The sequence below is a fragment of the Camellia sinensis genome, chromosome 3 (genome assembly GCF_055761805.1).
Source record: "Camellia sinensis isolate YWXY chromosome 3, ASM5576180v1, whole genome shotgun sequence".
Taxonomy (NCBI): Eukaryota; Viridiplantae; Streptophyta; class Magnoliopsida; order Ericales; family Theaceae; genus Camellia; species Camellia sinensis.
Genome location: NC_138963.1, coordinates 29329028 through 29347866, shown reverse-complemented (window position 1 = coordinate 29347866; position 18839 = coordinate 29329028). Strand labels below are relative to the sequence as shown.

Here is an 18839-nt window from a genome sequence, read left to right as displayed (position 1 = left end):
ATATTCGTATGGTTTTGGCATGTTTTGTTTTGAAAGACTTCGGCTATATTCATGCAAAACCTTTATTACTAGTACCATTCACTGAGTATCCAAGCTCACCCTCTCTATATATATGTAGGTGATGAGCAGGACGTCGGCGACGCCTAGATGTGTTTTTGAAAGCTTGTTTTGGATCCATGATTTTGTCAGCTTTGTTTTGTATTCACGTCGGCGATGTCATTTTTACGTCGGCAATTCTTGAAAATTATGCTTCTTGGCTTGTATTCACTGTATTTTGTATATGTCGGCTCGAGAAGCCTTTTGATCAAGATGTAATACGTATTTTGCTTTGTTGCATTCAAGTTGTAAAGATGTATGCCATTTCATTGGACTTATGCACTGCTCTTATGGACCACTTGTATTTTGATTTATTGCTTCTGCATTTGTGAGCCCCGTTTATTATACTCTGATTGTGTTAAACTTTTGATTGTTGGCCTTCGGTAAATCTCGAATTACTGGCCATCACGGCACCAAACTACTAGGGGCGGTTTGGGGTCGTGACAGAATGGTATCAGAGCACGCGTTCCTTATAGTACGTTATTCACACACTTTGAGTCCTAAAGAGCATAGGATTTCCCTTAGAAAGATGTTAGGATTGCATCATGGTGCTTGCTAATTGAACGAGGTGTGCATTGTCTTGACATACCTTTTTGTTACTTGCCTACGTGGTCATTTGCTTATTTGTTTTAAAGTCACACTTTGCATGCTCATAGCATCATGAGGAGAGGTAGACCTCCAATTGGCCGGAATCAGCCCGAAGACAGATTGGACAGACTGGAAAGATTAGTTGACGGTTTGGCCCGCGAGTTGAGGCAAACCAGATAGTAGTACGCTAGTGCTACGTCGACTCAGGCCGAGCAGACCAACGGCCGAAATGTGGTTCCGCCTCCACCTCCTCCAATGCCGCAAGTTCCTCCGCAGCCATCCTTATATGGGGATGGCACGATAGCTTTGATCAGGGAGTTCAAGAAAATGAAACCATTGAGATTCTCTAGGGGTATAGAGCCAATGAAAGCTGAGGCGTGGGTTTTGGAAATGGAAAAATTGTTCGAGATCTTCCCTAGCACCGACGCCCAGAAGGTGACGTTGGCAGCATTCACGTTAGATGATGATGCTCGCAGATGGTGGATGATTGTTCGAGAAAACAATCCAGATCTGACCTGGACTCGATTTTTAGAGTTGTTCTACAACAAACACTTTCCCCTAAGCGTTCGAAACCGCAAGGCTACCGAATTTCAGACTTTGACGCAAGGCAACCGAACAGTGGCGGAATACGACCGCGCTTTTACCGAATTGGCGAGGTTTGCACCTCACATGGCCAACGATGAATACATGAAGGCCAGGAAGTTCGAGAGTGGGCTTCGCGGACCGATTCAAGACCGGGTTAACCTGCACAATATGCCGACTTACGTCGAAGTGTTGGACAAAACCATTCAGGCCGAAGCTAACCTGAATCGATACCAGAGCTCGGGGGAGAACCAGCGAAAGAGACAGAACTATGACAATCGCCGAGCACAGCTGGGCACCAAGAAGAAGACGAACATGGGCAGTGCTGGTAACCTAAGGTAGGAAGGTAATGCTAAACCGACGTGTTCGGATTGTGGGAAGCAACATTTCGGGGTCTGTCGTCGGACGTCTGGAGCTTGTTATGAATGTGGCGAAATGGGCCATTATGTGAAAGATTGCCCTAAGACCAAGGCTGATAACAACAAGAAAGGTGAGAATACCTCGGGTTCCGTCCAGAAAGGTAATGTTGGAAAAGGACAGATGAGACAGGGCAGAGTATTTGCGCTAGTACCAGGGGACACTTAGAATGCTAAGACAGTGGTGTCAGGTATACTCCTAATTTGCTCCCAAAATGCCTATGTGTTGATTGATTCGGGTTCTACGCATTCTTTTGTATCTGCTAAGTTTGCCGAGAAAATTAATAGAGAACTAGAGCCCCTTGATTATGTATTATCTGTGTCTACTCCATCTGGGAGATCTATGATTGTTATATCCGTTTATAGAGCATGTGTTGTTGTGATTGAGAATGTTGAACTATTAGTAGATTTAATGCCTCTAGACATAACTCATTTTGATGTTATACTAGGAATGGACTGGTTAGTCGCAAATCATGCATCTATTAATTGTGTTTCGAAAAGTGTCACACTGAAACCCCCAAACCAAGCCGAGGTTATTTTCCAGGGTAAAGGGATAGTGCCCCCACCTTACTTGATTTCGTCCATTAAGGCCTATAAGTTAATTCAGAAAGGGTGTCGAGACTACTTGTGTAGTATACTGGGTGATCAGAATGGAAATGTTAATTTAGCCGACATCCCAGTTGTTAGTGAATTCCCTGACGTCTTCCCAAATGAATTGCCTGGCCACTTAGCCGATAGAGAGATAGAGTTTACTGTTGATATCATGCTGGGAACCCAGCCGATCTCCAAAACACCCTACAGGATGGCCCCAGCTGAACTTAGGGAATTGAAACTGCAATTACAAGAATTGTTGGATAAGAGATTTATTAGGCCGAGCACTTCACCATGGGGAGCACCTGTTCTATTTGTTAAGAAAAAGGACGGCACACTCCGTCTTTGTATCGATTATAGAGAACTCAATAAGGTCACTATCAAGAACAAGTACCTATTACCTAGGATTGATGATTTGCTTGATCAATTACAAGAAGCACGAGTCTTTTCTAAGATTGACCTTAGGTCTGGTTACCACCAACTTAAAGTTAAAGCTGAAGATGTTGAGAAGACTGCTTTCCGGACAAGATATGGCCACTACGAGTTTTTAGTAATACCTTTTCGGGTGACCAATGCCCTTGCTGCATTTATGGATTTAATGAACAGAGTCTTCAAGCCTTATTTGGATGAGTTTGTAGTTGTCTTCATCGATGATATATTGATCTATTCCAAGAGTAAAGCTGAACATGAAAATCATTTGAGACTTGCCTTACAGATTTTGAGAGACTGGAAATTGTATGCTAAGTTTAACAAGTGTGAGTTTTGGCTTCCCACTATCTCATTCTTGGGTCATGTGATTAATGAAGAGGGTATCTCGATTGATCCTACCAAAATTGAAGCCGTAGTAAATTGGCCAAGGTCGACTAATGTGTCCGAGATTCGTAGTTTTCTGGGTTTGGCAGGTTATTACAGGAAGTTTGTGAAGGATTTCTCAAGGATTGCAATTCCATTGACACAATTGACTAAGAAGGGAACACTGTATGAATGGACTAAAGATCGGGAGTCAGCTTTCCAGGAACTGAAGACGAGGTTAGTTACAGCACCAGTACTGGTACTTCCATCAGGTAATGAAGAGTTTCACATCTATAGTGATGCATCGCATAAGGGTTTGGGTTGTGTATTGATGCAAAATGGTAAAGTCATAGCATATGCATCTCGTCAGTTAAAGCCACATGAAAGGAACTATCACACCCATGATTTAGAGCTAGCGGCCGTCGTATTTGCTTTAAAGATTTGGCATCACTATTTGTATGGAGCTTCTTGTCAGGTTTTTACAGATCATAAGAGTTTAAAATACCTGTTCACTCAGAAGGAATTGAATTTGAGACAGAGAAGGTGGCTTAAGTTGTTGAAAGACTATGATATGCAAATTCAATATCACCCAGGTAAAGCTAACAGCGTGGCCGACGCTTTGAGCAGGAAGACAGATGGAAATTTGGCGTGTTTGACCATGATAGCAGTGGAGCCGACTATTGTTGATGAGGTAAGGACAAGACAGTTGGAGGATAAATTCTTCAAGAAGATAGCCGAGGAGATTGTCACAAAGCCGAGATCAGGATATACCATCGAAAATCAAGTGCTCAAGTTTGAAGGAAGGTTATGCGTGGCCGACATCCCAAAGTTGAAAAGGAGAATTTTGCAGGAAGCTCACGGTTCCAAGTTTGTTGTTCATCCAGGGAACACTAAGATGTATCAGGATGTAAAACAGACGTTTTGGTGGCCAAATATGAAAAGAGAAATAGCCGAATTCGTGTCCCAGTGTTTGCATTGTCAACAACTGAAAGCAGAACATCAAAGACCGGCGGGACTTCTTCAACCTTTGCCGATTCCTGAGTGGAAATGGGAACACATCTCCATGGATTTTGTCATTGGTTTGCCGAAGACACCGAAAGGTATGGATTCGATTTGGGTTGTTGTTGATAGATTAACTAAGTCAGCACACTTTTTACCTGTTAAGACTACCTTCAACGCCGATCAACTTGCCTTGTTATATGCGAATGAGATTGTTAGACTTCATGGAGTGCCAATGACAATTGTGTCAGACCGAGATCCTAAATTTGTTTCTAGATTTTGGCAGAGTCTACAGAGGGCTTTCGGAGCCGAGCTGAGATTTAGTACAGCTTTTCATCCCCAGACGGATGGGCAGACAGAGAGGACAATTCAGACACTTGAAGATATGCTTAGACTTTGTGTATTGGACTTCCTAGGAAGTTGGGGAGCGCATTTGCCCTTAGTGGAATTCGCTTACAACAACAGTTATCAAGCTAGCATTGGCATGGTGCCGTATGAAGCTTTGTACGGGAGAAAGTGTAGGTCGCCGATATGTTGGACCGAAATTGGAGACAGAGCTGTACTTGGTCCCGAATTGATTCAAGTAACAACAGAAAAGATTAAACTTATCCAGCAGAGGATTAAAACTGCCCAGAGCCGACAAAAGAGCTACGCCGATCAGAGAAGGAATGAGTTAGAATTTGAAGTTGGGGATCATGTATTCCTGAAAGTTTCACCAATGAAAGGAGTTTCCAGATTTGGGAAGAAAGGTAAGTTAGCACCTCGTTATATTGGGCCATTTGAAATTCTTGACAAGGTTAACTCCGTTGCCTACAGACTTGCTTTGCCGCCAGATTTAAGCCAAGTCCACAATGTGTTTCATGTTTCTATGTTGAGGAAGTACATCTGAGATCCACTACATATAATTGATCATTCTAGGATTACGGTTAATGAGGATTTGGGCTACGAGGAGCAACCACTGAGGATTATTGACAAGCAAGTGAGGCAGTTGAGAAACAAATCGATACCAATGGTAAAGGTCGAATGGAAGGAGTATTATGGCACAGAAGCCACATGGGGAAAGGAAAAGGATATGAGAATCCGTTATCCGGAGTTGTTTATAGAGCAAGGTAATTTAAGTTTGGGGACCAAACTTCTTTAAGGGGGGTAGACTGTAGCAACCCTCACCTTACTCTTGCCATACTTACATACATTCATGCATGATCTTGTCTTGTTATGTTGTTTTGCAAGTTTTGTCTTGCCTTGTTTTGTTTAAGTATTGCTTGCGTGATTTTGTTCCTTGCTTGGTGTAGCCGAGGTCATCTTGAGCTTAGTGCACCTCTAAACCTTTGTACTTAGAACTGTTTTGGAACCGCTTGGTCGACCTCCATCTTCACCCCTGGCAGGTTTGCCGAGATATTTTGCACTTAGTGATCCTTGTCCTTTGGCAGGTATGGCCTAGACCAAGGTGTGGCACACCCCGGCCAAGGTGTGGCACAGCTTAGTCAAGTGTCGTCCTCCCTAGCCGATGTCTTTGTTATCCTGTTGCCGAAGCTTTGACTTTAGCCGATGTCATTACTTGCCGATGTGTCTTGCCTTAGCTTGCCGTGCACGCTTTGTCATAGGCTTGTCTTATCAATCAATCACCTTTTGAGTTGAACCAACCCAGTAGCGCCACGTGTCCGAGCTGATTGTTAAGACAGCCGGCAGACCTAGAAACAAATCATTTTTTGTCTCAAATCTTGGCCTTTAGAGAGAGAAGCTCTAGAGAAAAGAGGAGAAATTCTTGAGTGAGAATAGATCTTCCAAGCTTGATCTTCGAGGTTTGAACCGTTGGATTCGAGTTTTGAGGTTAGAATCTTAATCTACTTTGGTTGTTGTTATTGATCATCTAGCTGCATTGCATGATCGAATTTGTTTTGCATGTCATGCATCGATTTGAAGTTGGTTTCGGAAGAGAAAGATAGTATTCATGTGTTCTTGAAGAAAGTCTCGTTTTGATCCGAAAGTTTGGAGCACAAACCATGTTTTTGTGTTTGTTCTTGCATGATCTTCTTGTATGGGTACCCAGGTCCATGTTTTGAACTCATGGCATGAAATCTCAGATTTTTGTGACAAGTTATGATCTTGCATTCATTTTCCTCATGATCATATTCTTCATGTTCTTCAAAGGGAAACCCAGGTTTTTCCCGACTTTGTTTTGAATGAGGCCATCGGAACCATACCTCGGCAAGGAGGTGTGGGACCTCGACAAAGACCTGATTGGTACCCAGTTTGTGTTCATGAGACGGGAGCAGTGTTTAAACTCCCAGCATGTTTTGCTTTGTTATTGACTTGGATCTAGTGAGAATGCCGGGATCATCTGCATGCATATAAAGCTTGTTTTGAGAATGTGATTGCCATGTGATTGTAGGTCCTTGATCTTTGCTTTGAGCCTACACCCGAGGAGATCTATGTGAGTGGTATTTTTAATAAAGCTATGTTATACTGTTTTGATAAATCTTGCTTTGCTTCGTTTTGACGAAAGTATTTGTTAAGCATGAATGAGTAGCTCTGTTTTGATGTATCAAGTATAAGCTTCGTTTTGATGTCATTCTTGAAAAGTCCCTTGTACTGGAGGACTCTAAACTTTCGCAATACCAAGTATAAAAAGCCCCTTGTACTGTAGGACTCTAAACTTTCGCAGTACCAAGTATAAAAGTCCCTTGTGCTGGAGGACTCTAAACTTTCGCAGCACTAAGTATAAAAGGATACGGTCCTTTCTTGGAAAGACTATCGTGTTAAAGCGGGCTACGGGCCTAAGTAACACAAGACCATCGTGTTAAAAAGAGCTACGGGCTTAAGTAACACAAGTCCCTTGTGCTGGAGGACTTATAAACTTTCGCAGTACCTTTGGCTAATCGATTACGGATCGTGCAGTCCTTGTTTTGCCACTGACGGTTTACCGCGTGGACTTGTTTGTTCGGAAAGCTTGATTTGTGTTTTGCCGATGCCAGTGAGCATCCCTTGAGACTTGTAAGAATTGATATATGAATACGGTTCATCTCTTGTTTTGATAAAGTTTTGATGTGTTTTGCTCTGGAAAGATCTCGGCTAATATTCGTATGGTTTTGGCATGTTTTGTTTTGAAAGACTTCGGCTATATTCATGCAAAACCTTTATTACTAGTACCATTCACTGAGTATCCAAGCTCACCCTCTCTATATATATGTAGGTGATGAGCAGGACGTCGGCGACGCCTAGATGTGTTTTTGAAAGCTTGTTTTGGATCCATGATTTTGTCAGCTTTGTTTTGTATTCACGTCGGCGATGTCATTTTTACGTCGGCAATTCTTGAAAATTATGCTTCTTGGCTTGTATTCACTGTATTTTGTATATGTCGGCTTGAGAAGCCTTTTGATCAAGATGTAATACGTATTTTGCTTTGTTGCATTCAAGTTGTAAAGATGTATGTCATTTCATTGGACTTATGCACTGCTCTTATGGACCACTTGTATTTTGATTTATTGCTTCCGCATTTGTGAGCCCCGTTTATTATACTCTGATTGTGTTAAACTTTTGATTGTTGGCCTTCGGTAAATCTCGGATTACTGGCCATCACGGCACCAAACTACTAGGGGCGGTTTGGGGTCGTGACACCAACGAGGTGTAGCCGAAATAGGCCGACTCTCTTTGGGCTATGCAGATCCAGTCAAAAGAAACGCTCAGAGCGTACTCGGCGCGCTATTGGGAGTGCTTCAATCTCATTGATGACGCTTGCAACGACTCCATGGCCATCACCACCTTCAAAATGGGACTACACCCTGACAGCGCTCTTCGCAGTTCCCTGACCAGAAGACCCCCCAAAACAGTTTGGGTGTTGATGAAGAAAGTTGAGGAATATTGCAAAGTCGAAGACGATGCCTTGAAAATTAAAGCCGGACAAATGTCCAACAATACAGCACTCCCTGAAATTGCTCAACCAATAAGTTCCGTGCCACCTCCGAGCCCCGAACCACAGCAACGCGCTAAGAGAGACAAAAGGCGGGACTCTCACCGATCAAGCGATCAATGCTCCCACCGGACGAATGAACAACTGCAAGTCAACAGCAGGCGCTCAAGGCGTGCCGACAAGAAGTATGCAGAATTGTCTGAACCAATCACCGTGATAATGACCAAGGTCCAACACCTTCCATTCTTCAAATGGCCGTCGAAGATGGTAGGACCTCCTGACACACGAAGAAGGGATAGACAGTGCGAGTATCACAAAGATCACGGCTACGAGACTGAGAATTGCTACGCATTAGAGGATCACCTGGAAGAACTGGTGCAAGACTGCCGACTACAGCAGTACGTGAGAAACGGCAAGCCAATCAAGTCTCTAGCTATGAGGCAGGACTCACCTCCACTTGGCGTGATCCATATAATCTACAGCCTGCCAGCGCCCCTAATCGTGCATGCAATCCAATCGTATCAAATCCCCCAAAAGCAACATATTCGGACCGAATGGCCCAGAGAAGCTCCGACAATCACTTTCAATGACTCCGATCTTAGGGGCGCAACAGCCTCCTACGTCGATCCGTTGGTCATCAGATTACGCGTAAATCGGTTCACCGTTGAACGCATTCTCATAGACCCAGGGAGTACTTCAGAGGTTATGTGCCACAAGACTTTCATCAAACTCGGCTTCAACACGTCAAATCTGTCTCTGGCTCCTCACCCATTGTTCATCTTTAACACGAACCCTGAATACCCGTTAGGAAAGATCACACTACCTGTTCGAGCGGGCTTCAGAACGGTCAAAGTAGAATTCCTGGTCGTAAAGCTCCCTTCGCCGTATAACGTCATCATGGGTCGAACCTGGTTGCATATCATGAAGGCCGTTCCAAGCACTTATCATCAGCTTGTACGCTTTCCGATAGCCCACGGCATTGAAAAAATCCGTGGCTCCCCACAATCGGCACAAGCAGAGATTTTATGAAAACCTTATCACTGACCCGACCTGTGGGCTTTGATACTTGTATACATTTCCCTTCTGCAATGCAAACCACTTTTTTCTCGCTCAAATTCATTCCCCAACTCCCATTGTAGCGCTCGTCATATCGCCGATTTAAAGCCCCCCTTTGGTGCATGACACCTTAGGGCCGACTAAGACTCCGGATTCGGAGTGCCCTTCGCGGATATCACGACTGGCCAAACTAAGTTTCCGGATTCGGAACCCCTTTGGTGCATGACACCTTAGGGCCGACTAAGACTCCGGATTAGGAGCCCCCTTCGGTGCATGACACCTTTGGGCCGACTAAGACTCCGGATTCGGAGCGCCCTTCGTGGATATCACGATTGGCCAAACTAAGTCTCCGGATTCGGAGCCCCCTTTGGTGACTTAGACTCTGGATTCGGAGCGCCCTTCGTGGATATCATGATTGGCCAAACTAAGACTCCAGATTCGGAGCCCCCATTGGTGCATGACACCTTAGGGCCAACTAAGACTCCGGATTTGGAGCCCCCTTTGGTGCATGACACCTTAGGGCCGACTAAGACTCCGAATTCGGAGCGCCCTTCGTGGATATCACAATTGGCCAAACTAAGACTCCGGATTCGGAGCCCCCTTTGGTGCATGACACCTTAGGGCTGACTAAGACTCCGGATTCGGAGCGCCCTTCGTGGATATCACGATTGGCCAAACTAGGTCTTCGGATTCGGAGCCCCCATTGGTGCATGTCACCTTAGAGCCGACTAAGACTCCAGATTCAGAGCGCCCTTCGTGGATATCACGATTGGCCAAACTAAGTCTCCGGATTCGGAGCGCCCTTTGGTACATGACACCTTAGGGCCGACTAAGACTCCGGATTCGGAGCGCCCTTCATGCCAAACTAAGACTCCGGATTCGGAGCCCCCTTTTGTGCATAACACCTTAGGGCCGACTAAGACTCCGGATTCGGAGTGCCTTTCATGGATATCACGATTGGCCAAACTAAGTCTCCGGATTCGGAGCTCTCTTTGGTGCATGGCACCTTAGGGCCGACAAAAACTCCGGATTCGGAGCGCCCTTCATGGATATCACGATTGGCCAAACTAAGTCTCCGGATTCGGAGCCCCTTTTGGTGCATGATACCTTAGGGCCGACTAAGACTCCGGATCCGGAGTGCCCTTCGTGGATATCATGATTGGCCAAACTAAGTCTCCGGATTTGGAGCCCCCTTTGGTGCATGACACCTTAGGGCCGACTAAGACTCCGGATTCGGAGCGCCCTTCGTGGATATCACGACTGGCCAAACTAAGTCTCCGGATTCGGAGCCCCCTTTGGTACATGACACCTTAGGGCCGACTAAGACTCCAGATCTGGAGCGCCCTTCGTAAATATCACGATTGGCCAAACTAAGTCTTCGGATTCGGAGCCCCTTTGGTGCATGACACCTTAGGGCCGATTAAAGTCTCCGCATCGAAACCCCGGCTACGGAGCCCCATCGGTGCAAGATGTCTTTGGACCGATTAAGACTCTGAATTCGCAGCGTCTCTGGCGCGTAACACCCAAGGGCAGATCATACATCCGAATTCGGAGCACCCTTCGGCACAAACAAAACGAAGCAAAACATGCCAACATTCGAAATAAGGTGCTTAGCTAAGCAGATAAAAATCCAGAGTAAGACGAAAATGTTTGAAATAAAACTTTTTATTTGATCAAACAGTTGTTACATAGACGCAATCCGCGTTCGAACATTACAATATCTATCTTTAACTTCTAAGGCGAAAAGGGGAATTAATCACGTTTATACAGCGGAGGCCCCAAATCAATGCACATCATTTGGGAAGCCTCCGCGGCTCAAAATGCCTTGATCCAACCGTGCCCAAATTAGCGTATCTCTGGACTGCCCTCCGACACCATCGATAATGTCAAGGCCAAGATCCAAGACAAGGAAGTTTAAGGGCAACGGTCGTTGTGTCTCATTTCGGGGCGATCTGCTTCGACGACTTGGAGGCTGACGCACCTCCCGTTCCTTTTTTAACGACCTACCTCCCACACCGGAGAATTCTCCGTTGTGATCCATTGCGGCATCGAGCTCGGCCAAAGTTCGAGTTTGGCTGATTAAAGAAACTCTGTTTTACATCCACAATATTATATAACCCTACGCAACAAATGGCGTTATATTAATGAGGTCACTGGCACGAAGAGTCCATTCCATTTATTTTTAAATGCTGGCAATGACCCCGAGGCATTTTCATTAACGCCAAAACCCCAAGAGACGAACATCGATTGACATTCACCACGGCCTAGGTACCCAAACGGCTTTTTGGTATACGCACTGAATCGGACAGGGGCAGCGTTATCAATCCAACCGGCCAAGCATTTAGACCCCGCACCGATTGGAATTTGCCACAGCCTTGCCACAGCCACTCCATGAACTGGCTTTTGGCCACTTGAAATTATAGTGGCCACAACTCAAGAATAAACGGCCGTCACGATTGAGCCGACCCCGCCTATAAGCCGACGTATCACTATACGATCAATGTCTGTACATTCATTCAAACAACCATGTAATAAAACGAAACACGTATATGCCGAATACGAACTACGACGAAATATCTATAATAGAATGTTTTTATTCAATCCAACAATAAATTACATAGTTTTTATTGCGTTTCAACCTTACAATGCGTATTCTTATACGGTGTCACCCTCATCCTCACTTTTCTCGACCTCAAAAGTGGAAAACGGAAAATGTTTGCTGTGGTAGAGTGGCGATGCCGAATCAATGCCCGACGCTCAAAGAGCTTCCGCGGCTTGAGATGCCTTGATCCAACCATGCCTAAATCCACGATTCTCACATCGGAAAACCTCTTCGGTAAGCTTCTCCTTGGTCTTTTCGATTCCAACTTTTCGGCCTTTATGAAAACTTTTTTCATAGGCCCTCCCCTTCACAGACTCCATTGCAAACATACTCGTCGTCTCACGATCGGCGAGCGCGGTACTGATGAGCCGACTGGTAACCCTTTCCTCCACAATTAGGTTTCCCTGCCCGATGGGTTGTACCTAAGCCGCCCTGGTCTTTCTTAACTCACGCTCAGCCGCCTCCGCGCGAGCCTCCAAACTTCGAATACGTTCCTCCTTCTTCTCCAATTCTCAACGGGCAGCGCGCAGCCGCATGCCAACTTCATAGGCAGTGTAAAGCCCCTTCAGCGCCCCATGAACGCCTTCGCGAAATACGTCATAGTCCTGTCGACCTACCATTGACTATTGAACCTCAGGAGGAAAAATTTGTCGAGCAAACTCGACCGCTACATTTGGGTCTCGAACGATCGAATCCGCCTCTGTCATGGGTCAATTCCCCACAAATACCGCAAAGCTTAATGGGTACGGTTTCGCGTCCTATCCCCTCTCGACTCGGTGTTGCGGAGATCTGCCTTGCAACTGCTTGTCCCGCCTAGGTGACCTACTTCGACATTGAGGAGACTGACGCCTCTCTCGATCCCTAGAACTCCTACTTCCTATGTGCGAAGGTTCACCACCTCGATTCATGTCTCCGCCCAGCTCAGCTAGCGTCCTCGTTTCCCCTCTGCTGTTAAAAAAGAGTCTGTTCGACATTCACACGATAAATCTTCCCCCAAGAGCTTGAGTCAGCTGTTTACTAAGCTCGTAAAGGTTGTACCTTTGTTCATTTATCCTTTACAAAGGCAGCACCCTCGAGGCAATCTCATTAATTGAGAAAACCTCAATCATCCGGCGCCCGAATGATGATGAATCGCCTGGGGCAAGGGCAGATTCATCGATCTATTTGGCTCAAGTGCCCCTAACGGCTCGCAAATCAATCCTTCAAACTTCTCAAGGTCGTCTCATCCGACATTTGAATGATCATGAACCAACAGGGGCAAGGGCAGATTCATCGATCTATTCAGCTCAAGTGCCCTAGACGGCTCGCGAATCAATCCTTCAAACTTCTCAAGGTCGTCTCATCCGTCATTCGAATGATCATGAGCCAACTAGGGCAAGGGCAGATTCATCGATCTATTCGGCTTAAGTGCCGCAGACGGCTCGCGAATCGATCCTTCAAACTTCTTAAGGTCGTCTCATCCGACGCCCGAATGATCATGAACCAACTGGGGCATGGGCAGATTCATCAATCTATTCGGCTCAAGTGCCCCAGACGGCTCCCGAATCGATTCTTCAAACTTCTTAAGGTCGTCTCATCCGACGCCGGAATAATCATGAACCGCCTGGGGCATGGGTAGATTCATCAATCTATTCGACTCAAGTGCCCCAGACGGCTCCCGAATCGATTCTTCAAACTTCTTAAGGTCGTCTCATCCGGCGTCCGAATGATCATGAACCGCCTGGGGCAAGGGCAGATTCATCGATCTATTCAGCTCAAGTGCCCCAGGCGACTCCCGAATCGATTCTTCAAACTTCTCAAGGTCGTCTCATCCGGCATCCGAATGATCATGAACCAACTCGGGTAAGGGCAGATTCATCGATCTATTCGGCTCAATTGCCCCAGACGGCTCATGAATCGATTCAAAATTTTTAAGATTTATCAATATATTCGGCTCAAGTGCCCCAGACGGCTCATGAATCGATTCTTCAAAATTCTTAAGGTCGTCTCACGCGGCATCCGAACAATCATGAACCACTTGGGGCCAGGGTAATTTCACCAACATATTTGACTTGAATGCCCACAATACTCGGCTTATGAATGATAAATCAATATTATCATAAGATATTCAATCTCTGAAAGCTCAAGCACAGCAATGATTTTATCCAAAGTAGTGAAAGACAAAACATTCTTCATTAACATAACTTCACAAATTGTGTGCAAGTGCTAGTGAAATAACAAGGAAATTTTCATTAATAAATTAAGCGCAAATAGTAACCATTTTATACATGAAAACTACCCTGAACCAACAAAAGTCTACCGAACAAAAACTTACATCGGAATTAAAAATACTTAATAAAATTGGAATGACTCCCAGATCAATCCTCAAGGTCAGATTCAAGTGGCTCAACGTCCACCTGCTCGTAGGGAATTGGCAAGGCCAATGTAACTCCAGCGGCAGCAAGGGTTTTGAGTCACCCATGTTTGAACCCCCGATTCTCGAATTTGGGGACTTCATCTACATATTCCGTGTAAACGGCATTTTTTCCTGCCTCAAATGCCGCAAAAGCCTCAGAGTCAGCTTTTTCCTTGGCCGCCTTGAGCTCCCCCAACTGAACCTCCACCTCGGCAAGCACCTCCTTGGCTAACTTGAGCGATTCTTCGCTCGCATTTGCCCTACTTTCGGCGTCAGAGCGAAGCTGTTCAGCTGTGCGGGCCCTCTCCTTCTCTGCTTCTGCTCGCGCACTCTCCATTGCGGCTCTCATCACTTCAAACTCGGCCCTACACTTTTGACCTTTTGCCTCCGTTTGCAAACGATCAATCCTGCCAAGGGCATCATGCAGGCGGCGGCCTAGGTCCGCGATCCTGCCAACCATCTGCAAAACAAGTTGGGATTGTCAGATACCTCAATGAAAACAAATTTAAGAGACTTTAAGACAGTCACTTACCAAGAGCGCCGACTGCGCAAATAGGGCTACGGCCATAACATCCGACACGGCGCGAAAGGATGCGTTGTTAGCCGGCAAGGAAATTGAAGCCGACAGGCTCAACGCCACGGCTGGATCCTCAATAACTGAAGCGTCAGAAGAGATCGGCGTGTCTCTGACCTTTGTTCGAACAATAAAAGGAGCAACCACGTCCGACTCTTCTAAACGAGGCCATTTGGAAGCAGGGCTAATCTCCGACCCTGCCTCTCCCTCGGCATTACGCTTTTTGCCTCGCTCCTCCAGAATCAGTCGTTCGTCAATGACCTGTTGTCCAACTTCTTTCCCCGCTTCGGCCGCAGCAACCTGAGCCGTCTCTTCAATAACGGGTTCGAAAGTTTTAATCAAGGTGAGCGTAGGATAGAAGGCCTCAGCCTTCTTTCGAGCAGCCATTCGCTCAGCATTTTTCTTTCGCGCCATCTGCGTAAGGCTTTCCCCGGCCATACCTTCGAGAAAATCGCCGGGTAGGTCTCCCAAATTCGCAAAAATATCTCTAGAAGAAAACTCAGCCCGACCCGAAGTGGACGGTAAAGGTTGGTTAAGTCCGGCAGCCTCGAATGCCGAGCGTATCGCCTCGTCGACCTCTTCGGCCTCCTCAGCGACCTCTCTGGTTGGTTCGGCAACTACCTTTACCGCCGGCTCCGCGTCTTCCCCCGAATCCAAATCTTCGAGGCCAATTTGCCTAAGGCTCTTGAAGCTAGGAAAGAGAATAGCCGAAAGGTGTTGATCGCCGGATGGAATTGGAATGCCGTCGGCGGCCGAGAATGTAGTGTAAGTAGGTTCATATCGAAGGAGTATATGAGCAGCTCTCCCTTGCTTTTGTACATTTGGACGGCCGAAGTATCTGAGTGCAGACTTAATTTCCTCAAGGACTGCGTCGTCGGTTGGGGAAAGAATCTTCTTCAATCTGTTACCTGCAAAGAACAATGGGTGATTAAAGGAAAAAAGCCGAATGAAAGGAAAATCAACAAACACGAGGTGTTACATGGCAACCTGGATCACCCTTTCATCTGGAAATAGGGTCTAGGCGGTCTTCGCCTTCACCGAACTCCCAATTACCTCGGACATTGACCATTACGTCGTCAACTCTCTTACCAGAACTGGCAAGCATGGTTATCAAGTGATGGTCAATGTCCTTGGCCCTGAGAAAGTATCGCCCTAGCCGACCGGAAGATTTGGCCAAAGCGTAGCAGTGCCGAATTGCAGGAATGCCAAGGTTGATCCTAAGGCATCGGTTCAACTCTATCACCCCCATGATAATTCGAAAGAAATTTACGTTGGGTTGAGAAGGAATCAGACTCCAATAGCGAAGAACGGCCCTAAGCAATGGATGTAGGGGAAAACGAACTCCGCCTTCCGCTATAGATAAGAGAGGGAAGACGATCGTATTTTGATCCTCCCTCTCCATATCAAGAGTACTGTCCGTCACAAGAGATAAGTGGACATCGTCGGGAATGGAAAAGTGTCGCCGGAATCCAGAAATACGACCTTCAGAAAGGAGGTCTTTCAAGTGTTTAGCCATTTTCGCAGGGATTCAAGGTTCCGCCGAAATCAAAATGACAAACAGAAAATAGGATTGCAAAGAAGAGAGAATAAGACTTACGAGGAGTAAATGGGACGAGGATGGACGGAGAAGAATTGCAGAAAATGCGAGACAGAGAAGGGATACCCGCTGGCAGTCCAAGAGTCTCGAATACTCGACGAAATGTGCACTCGAAAGGACTGAAATTTCAAATTGCAATAAATACGAGACGCACGAATGAGGCGGGAAAGTGTAATGATGACCGAAAAGGTGTGCGCATTCTGACATTTGTATTGGGGTACGCGAAGCCGCCTGACCTATTTTGACTTCTCCAATTCAAGACCAAACACGCCAATTAACTACCGTCAATGGGGAGTTCGGGGGGCAATTATGGGAGCTGAATAATCGCAAAATCAGAAGGTGCGTACCTTAGAAGACTGATATTAATCGGCTGTATCCTGCGAGAATGGGAAGCCGAATATAATACATGTGCCGAATAAGTGTAGATCCTTAGAGCCGAATAAGAGAAAGGACAATGATTAAAAAGTAGGCCCTAGCTCCGAGGATCAAAAGGAACAGGTATAAATACAGGAACATTGGATTGAGTAAGGTATGTAAGAATCACTTTACTTAACTTAGTAAACATGCTATCCTGAGTGTCTGAACTGACTTGTCCGTCGGAGTGCTAATTCCGGCACCCCTGACTGGAGTGTTTGTCTTTTTTCAGGTGACTAGCTGAGGATCACTAGCGTCTCCCAGGATCTGAAGGGTATTTCCAAACCACTTCTCCACATTAACATTTCTCTTGTACCTAGATAATTTACTATATATTATATATTTTTTAATACCAGACATCTTATCTTTTTAATTTATTTTTATTTTCCACAACCTCTTAATATAGTGGCTTGATTTTTTGGTTATTTTAATCTGGGGATAAAAAGTTTGTTTGAGTTGATTTTTTTTATTTTTTTTATTTTTGTGAGAGAAAAAGTGAAAGAAAAATGTTAATTTATAGCAAAAAGAAATCGAGGCCTCTATTTGCTATAAATGATTTTCCCATTTTTCATTTCGAGACAGTCGGTGCAAGCAAAATCGAGGCCAACTATGTCATCGTCAGGTGCTACAGTTGTTGAAATTGTGAGAACTAAACACAACACTCAATAGAGGAAAAAGAATAAGAAGATGAAGAAAGAGAAAAGCGAGGCACCTGATACCTTAGCAATGGAATAAGGAAGAAAAGAAAATAAAGAAAATACGGAAAAAAAAAGGGAAAAAGAAAAAGAAAAAGATATGTTCGATGTTAATTCTTGAAGCAAAATGTGTCTCACTTCCAATCTTTGTATAATCTTGATCAAACATAATTATACAGAAAGGGACAACTGTTGATATTCCATTTTGCCCCAAGTCAAAGGAATTTACATAAATGGAAGTCACCGTTGGATTTGGAATGTCCAAAATTCTTTGGACACGAATTTATGGTGTTTTTCATCAAGCAAATCTCAAATACTAATTTGAGTTGTCATATGTCTCCATCACACATGATTATTCTTCATCAACAACTTGCCACTAGAACTAAATGGGCTTTTAGTATATGTTAATATAAATTAACATTTCCCTTGCACCTAATTGATTTGCTAATATTATGTATTTCTCACGACCAACTAATATATTAACATTTCTCTTGTACCTAGATAATTTACTATATATTATATGTTTTTTAATATCAGACATCTTATGTTTTTAATTTATTTTTATTTTCCACAACCTATTAATATAGTGGCTTGATTTTTTGATTATTTTAATCTGGAGATAAAAAGTTCGTTTGAGTTGATTTTTTTTATTTTTTTATTTATTTTTATGAGAGAAAAAGTGAAAGGGAAATGTTAATTTATAGAAAAAAGGAATCGAGGCCTCTATTTGCTATAAATGATTTTCCCATTTTTCATTTCGAGACAGCCGGTGGAAGCAAAATCAAGGCCAACTATGTCATCATCAGGCACTGCACTTGTTGAAATTGTGAGAACTAGACACAACACTCAATAGAGGAAAAAGAATAAGAAGATGAAGAAAGAGAAAAGAGAGGCACCTGATACCTTAGCAATGGAATAAGGAAGAAAAGAAAATAAAGAAAATACGGAAAAAAAAGGAAAAATGAAAAAGAAAAAGATATGTTCAATGTTAATTCTTGAAGCAAAATGTGTTTTACTTCCAATCTTTGTATAATCTTGATCAAACATAATTATACAAAAAGAGACAACTGTTGATATTCCATTTTGCCCCAAGTCAAAGGAATTTATATAAATGGAAGTCACCGTTGGATCTGAAATGCCCAAAATTATTTGGACACAAATTTATGGTGTTTTTCATCAAAGCAAATCTCAACTACTAATTTGAGTTGTCATATGTCTCCATCACACATGATTATTCTTCATCAACAACTTGCCACTAGAGGTAAATGGGTTTTTATTCCATGTGTTTGAAGATTCCTCCCATTCATGTCCAACCAATGGAGAATTGCCACATGGCGTCCATCAAATCAACATTTATTTTAACTACCCAGATCAAGGAATTCGTGTGCCTCCGCTACACTGAATAAATTCTACAAAGCTTTATAATATATATATATATATATATAATAAAAAAAATAATGAAAACGATGAGATAATTTCCACCCGACATCATCATCATTATTCCATTTTTATTTTTATTTTTTTTGTAGCCA

The 18839-nt window shown here is 44.3% G+C and overlaps 1 protein-coding gene across 1 annotated transcript; it reads left to right on the top strand.

Moving 5' to 3' along the window:
- The first annotated feature begins 8238 nt into the window (after positions 1-8238).
- LOC145821395 (uncharacterized) lies at positions 8239-9003 on the top strand. Its single transcript, XM_082917905.1, has one exon. It carries the CDS (start codon positions 8239-8241, stop codon positions 9001-9003), a length of 765 nt encoding a protein of 254 aa, XP_082774031.1.
- Positions 9004-18839: the final 9836 nt, after the last annotated feature.

Excerpts from the sequence above, each read along its gene's own strand:
- LOC145821395 (XM_082917905.1), top strand. The coding sequence starts at position 8,239 with ATGGTAGGACCTCCTGACACACGAAGAAGGGATAGACAGTGCGAGTAT.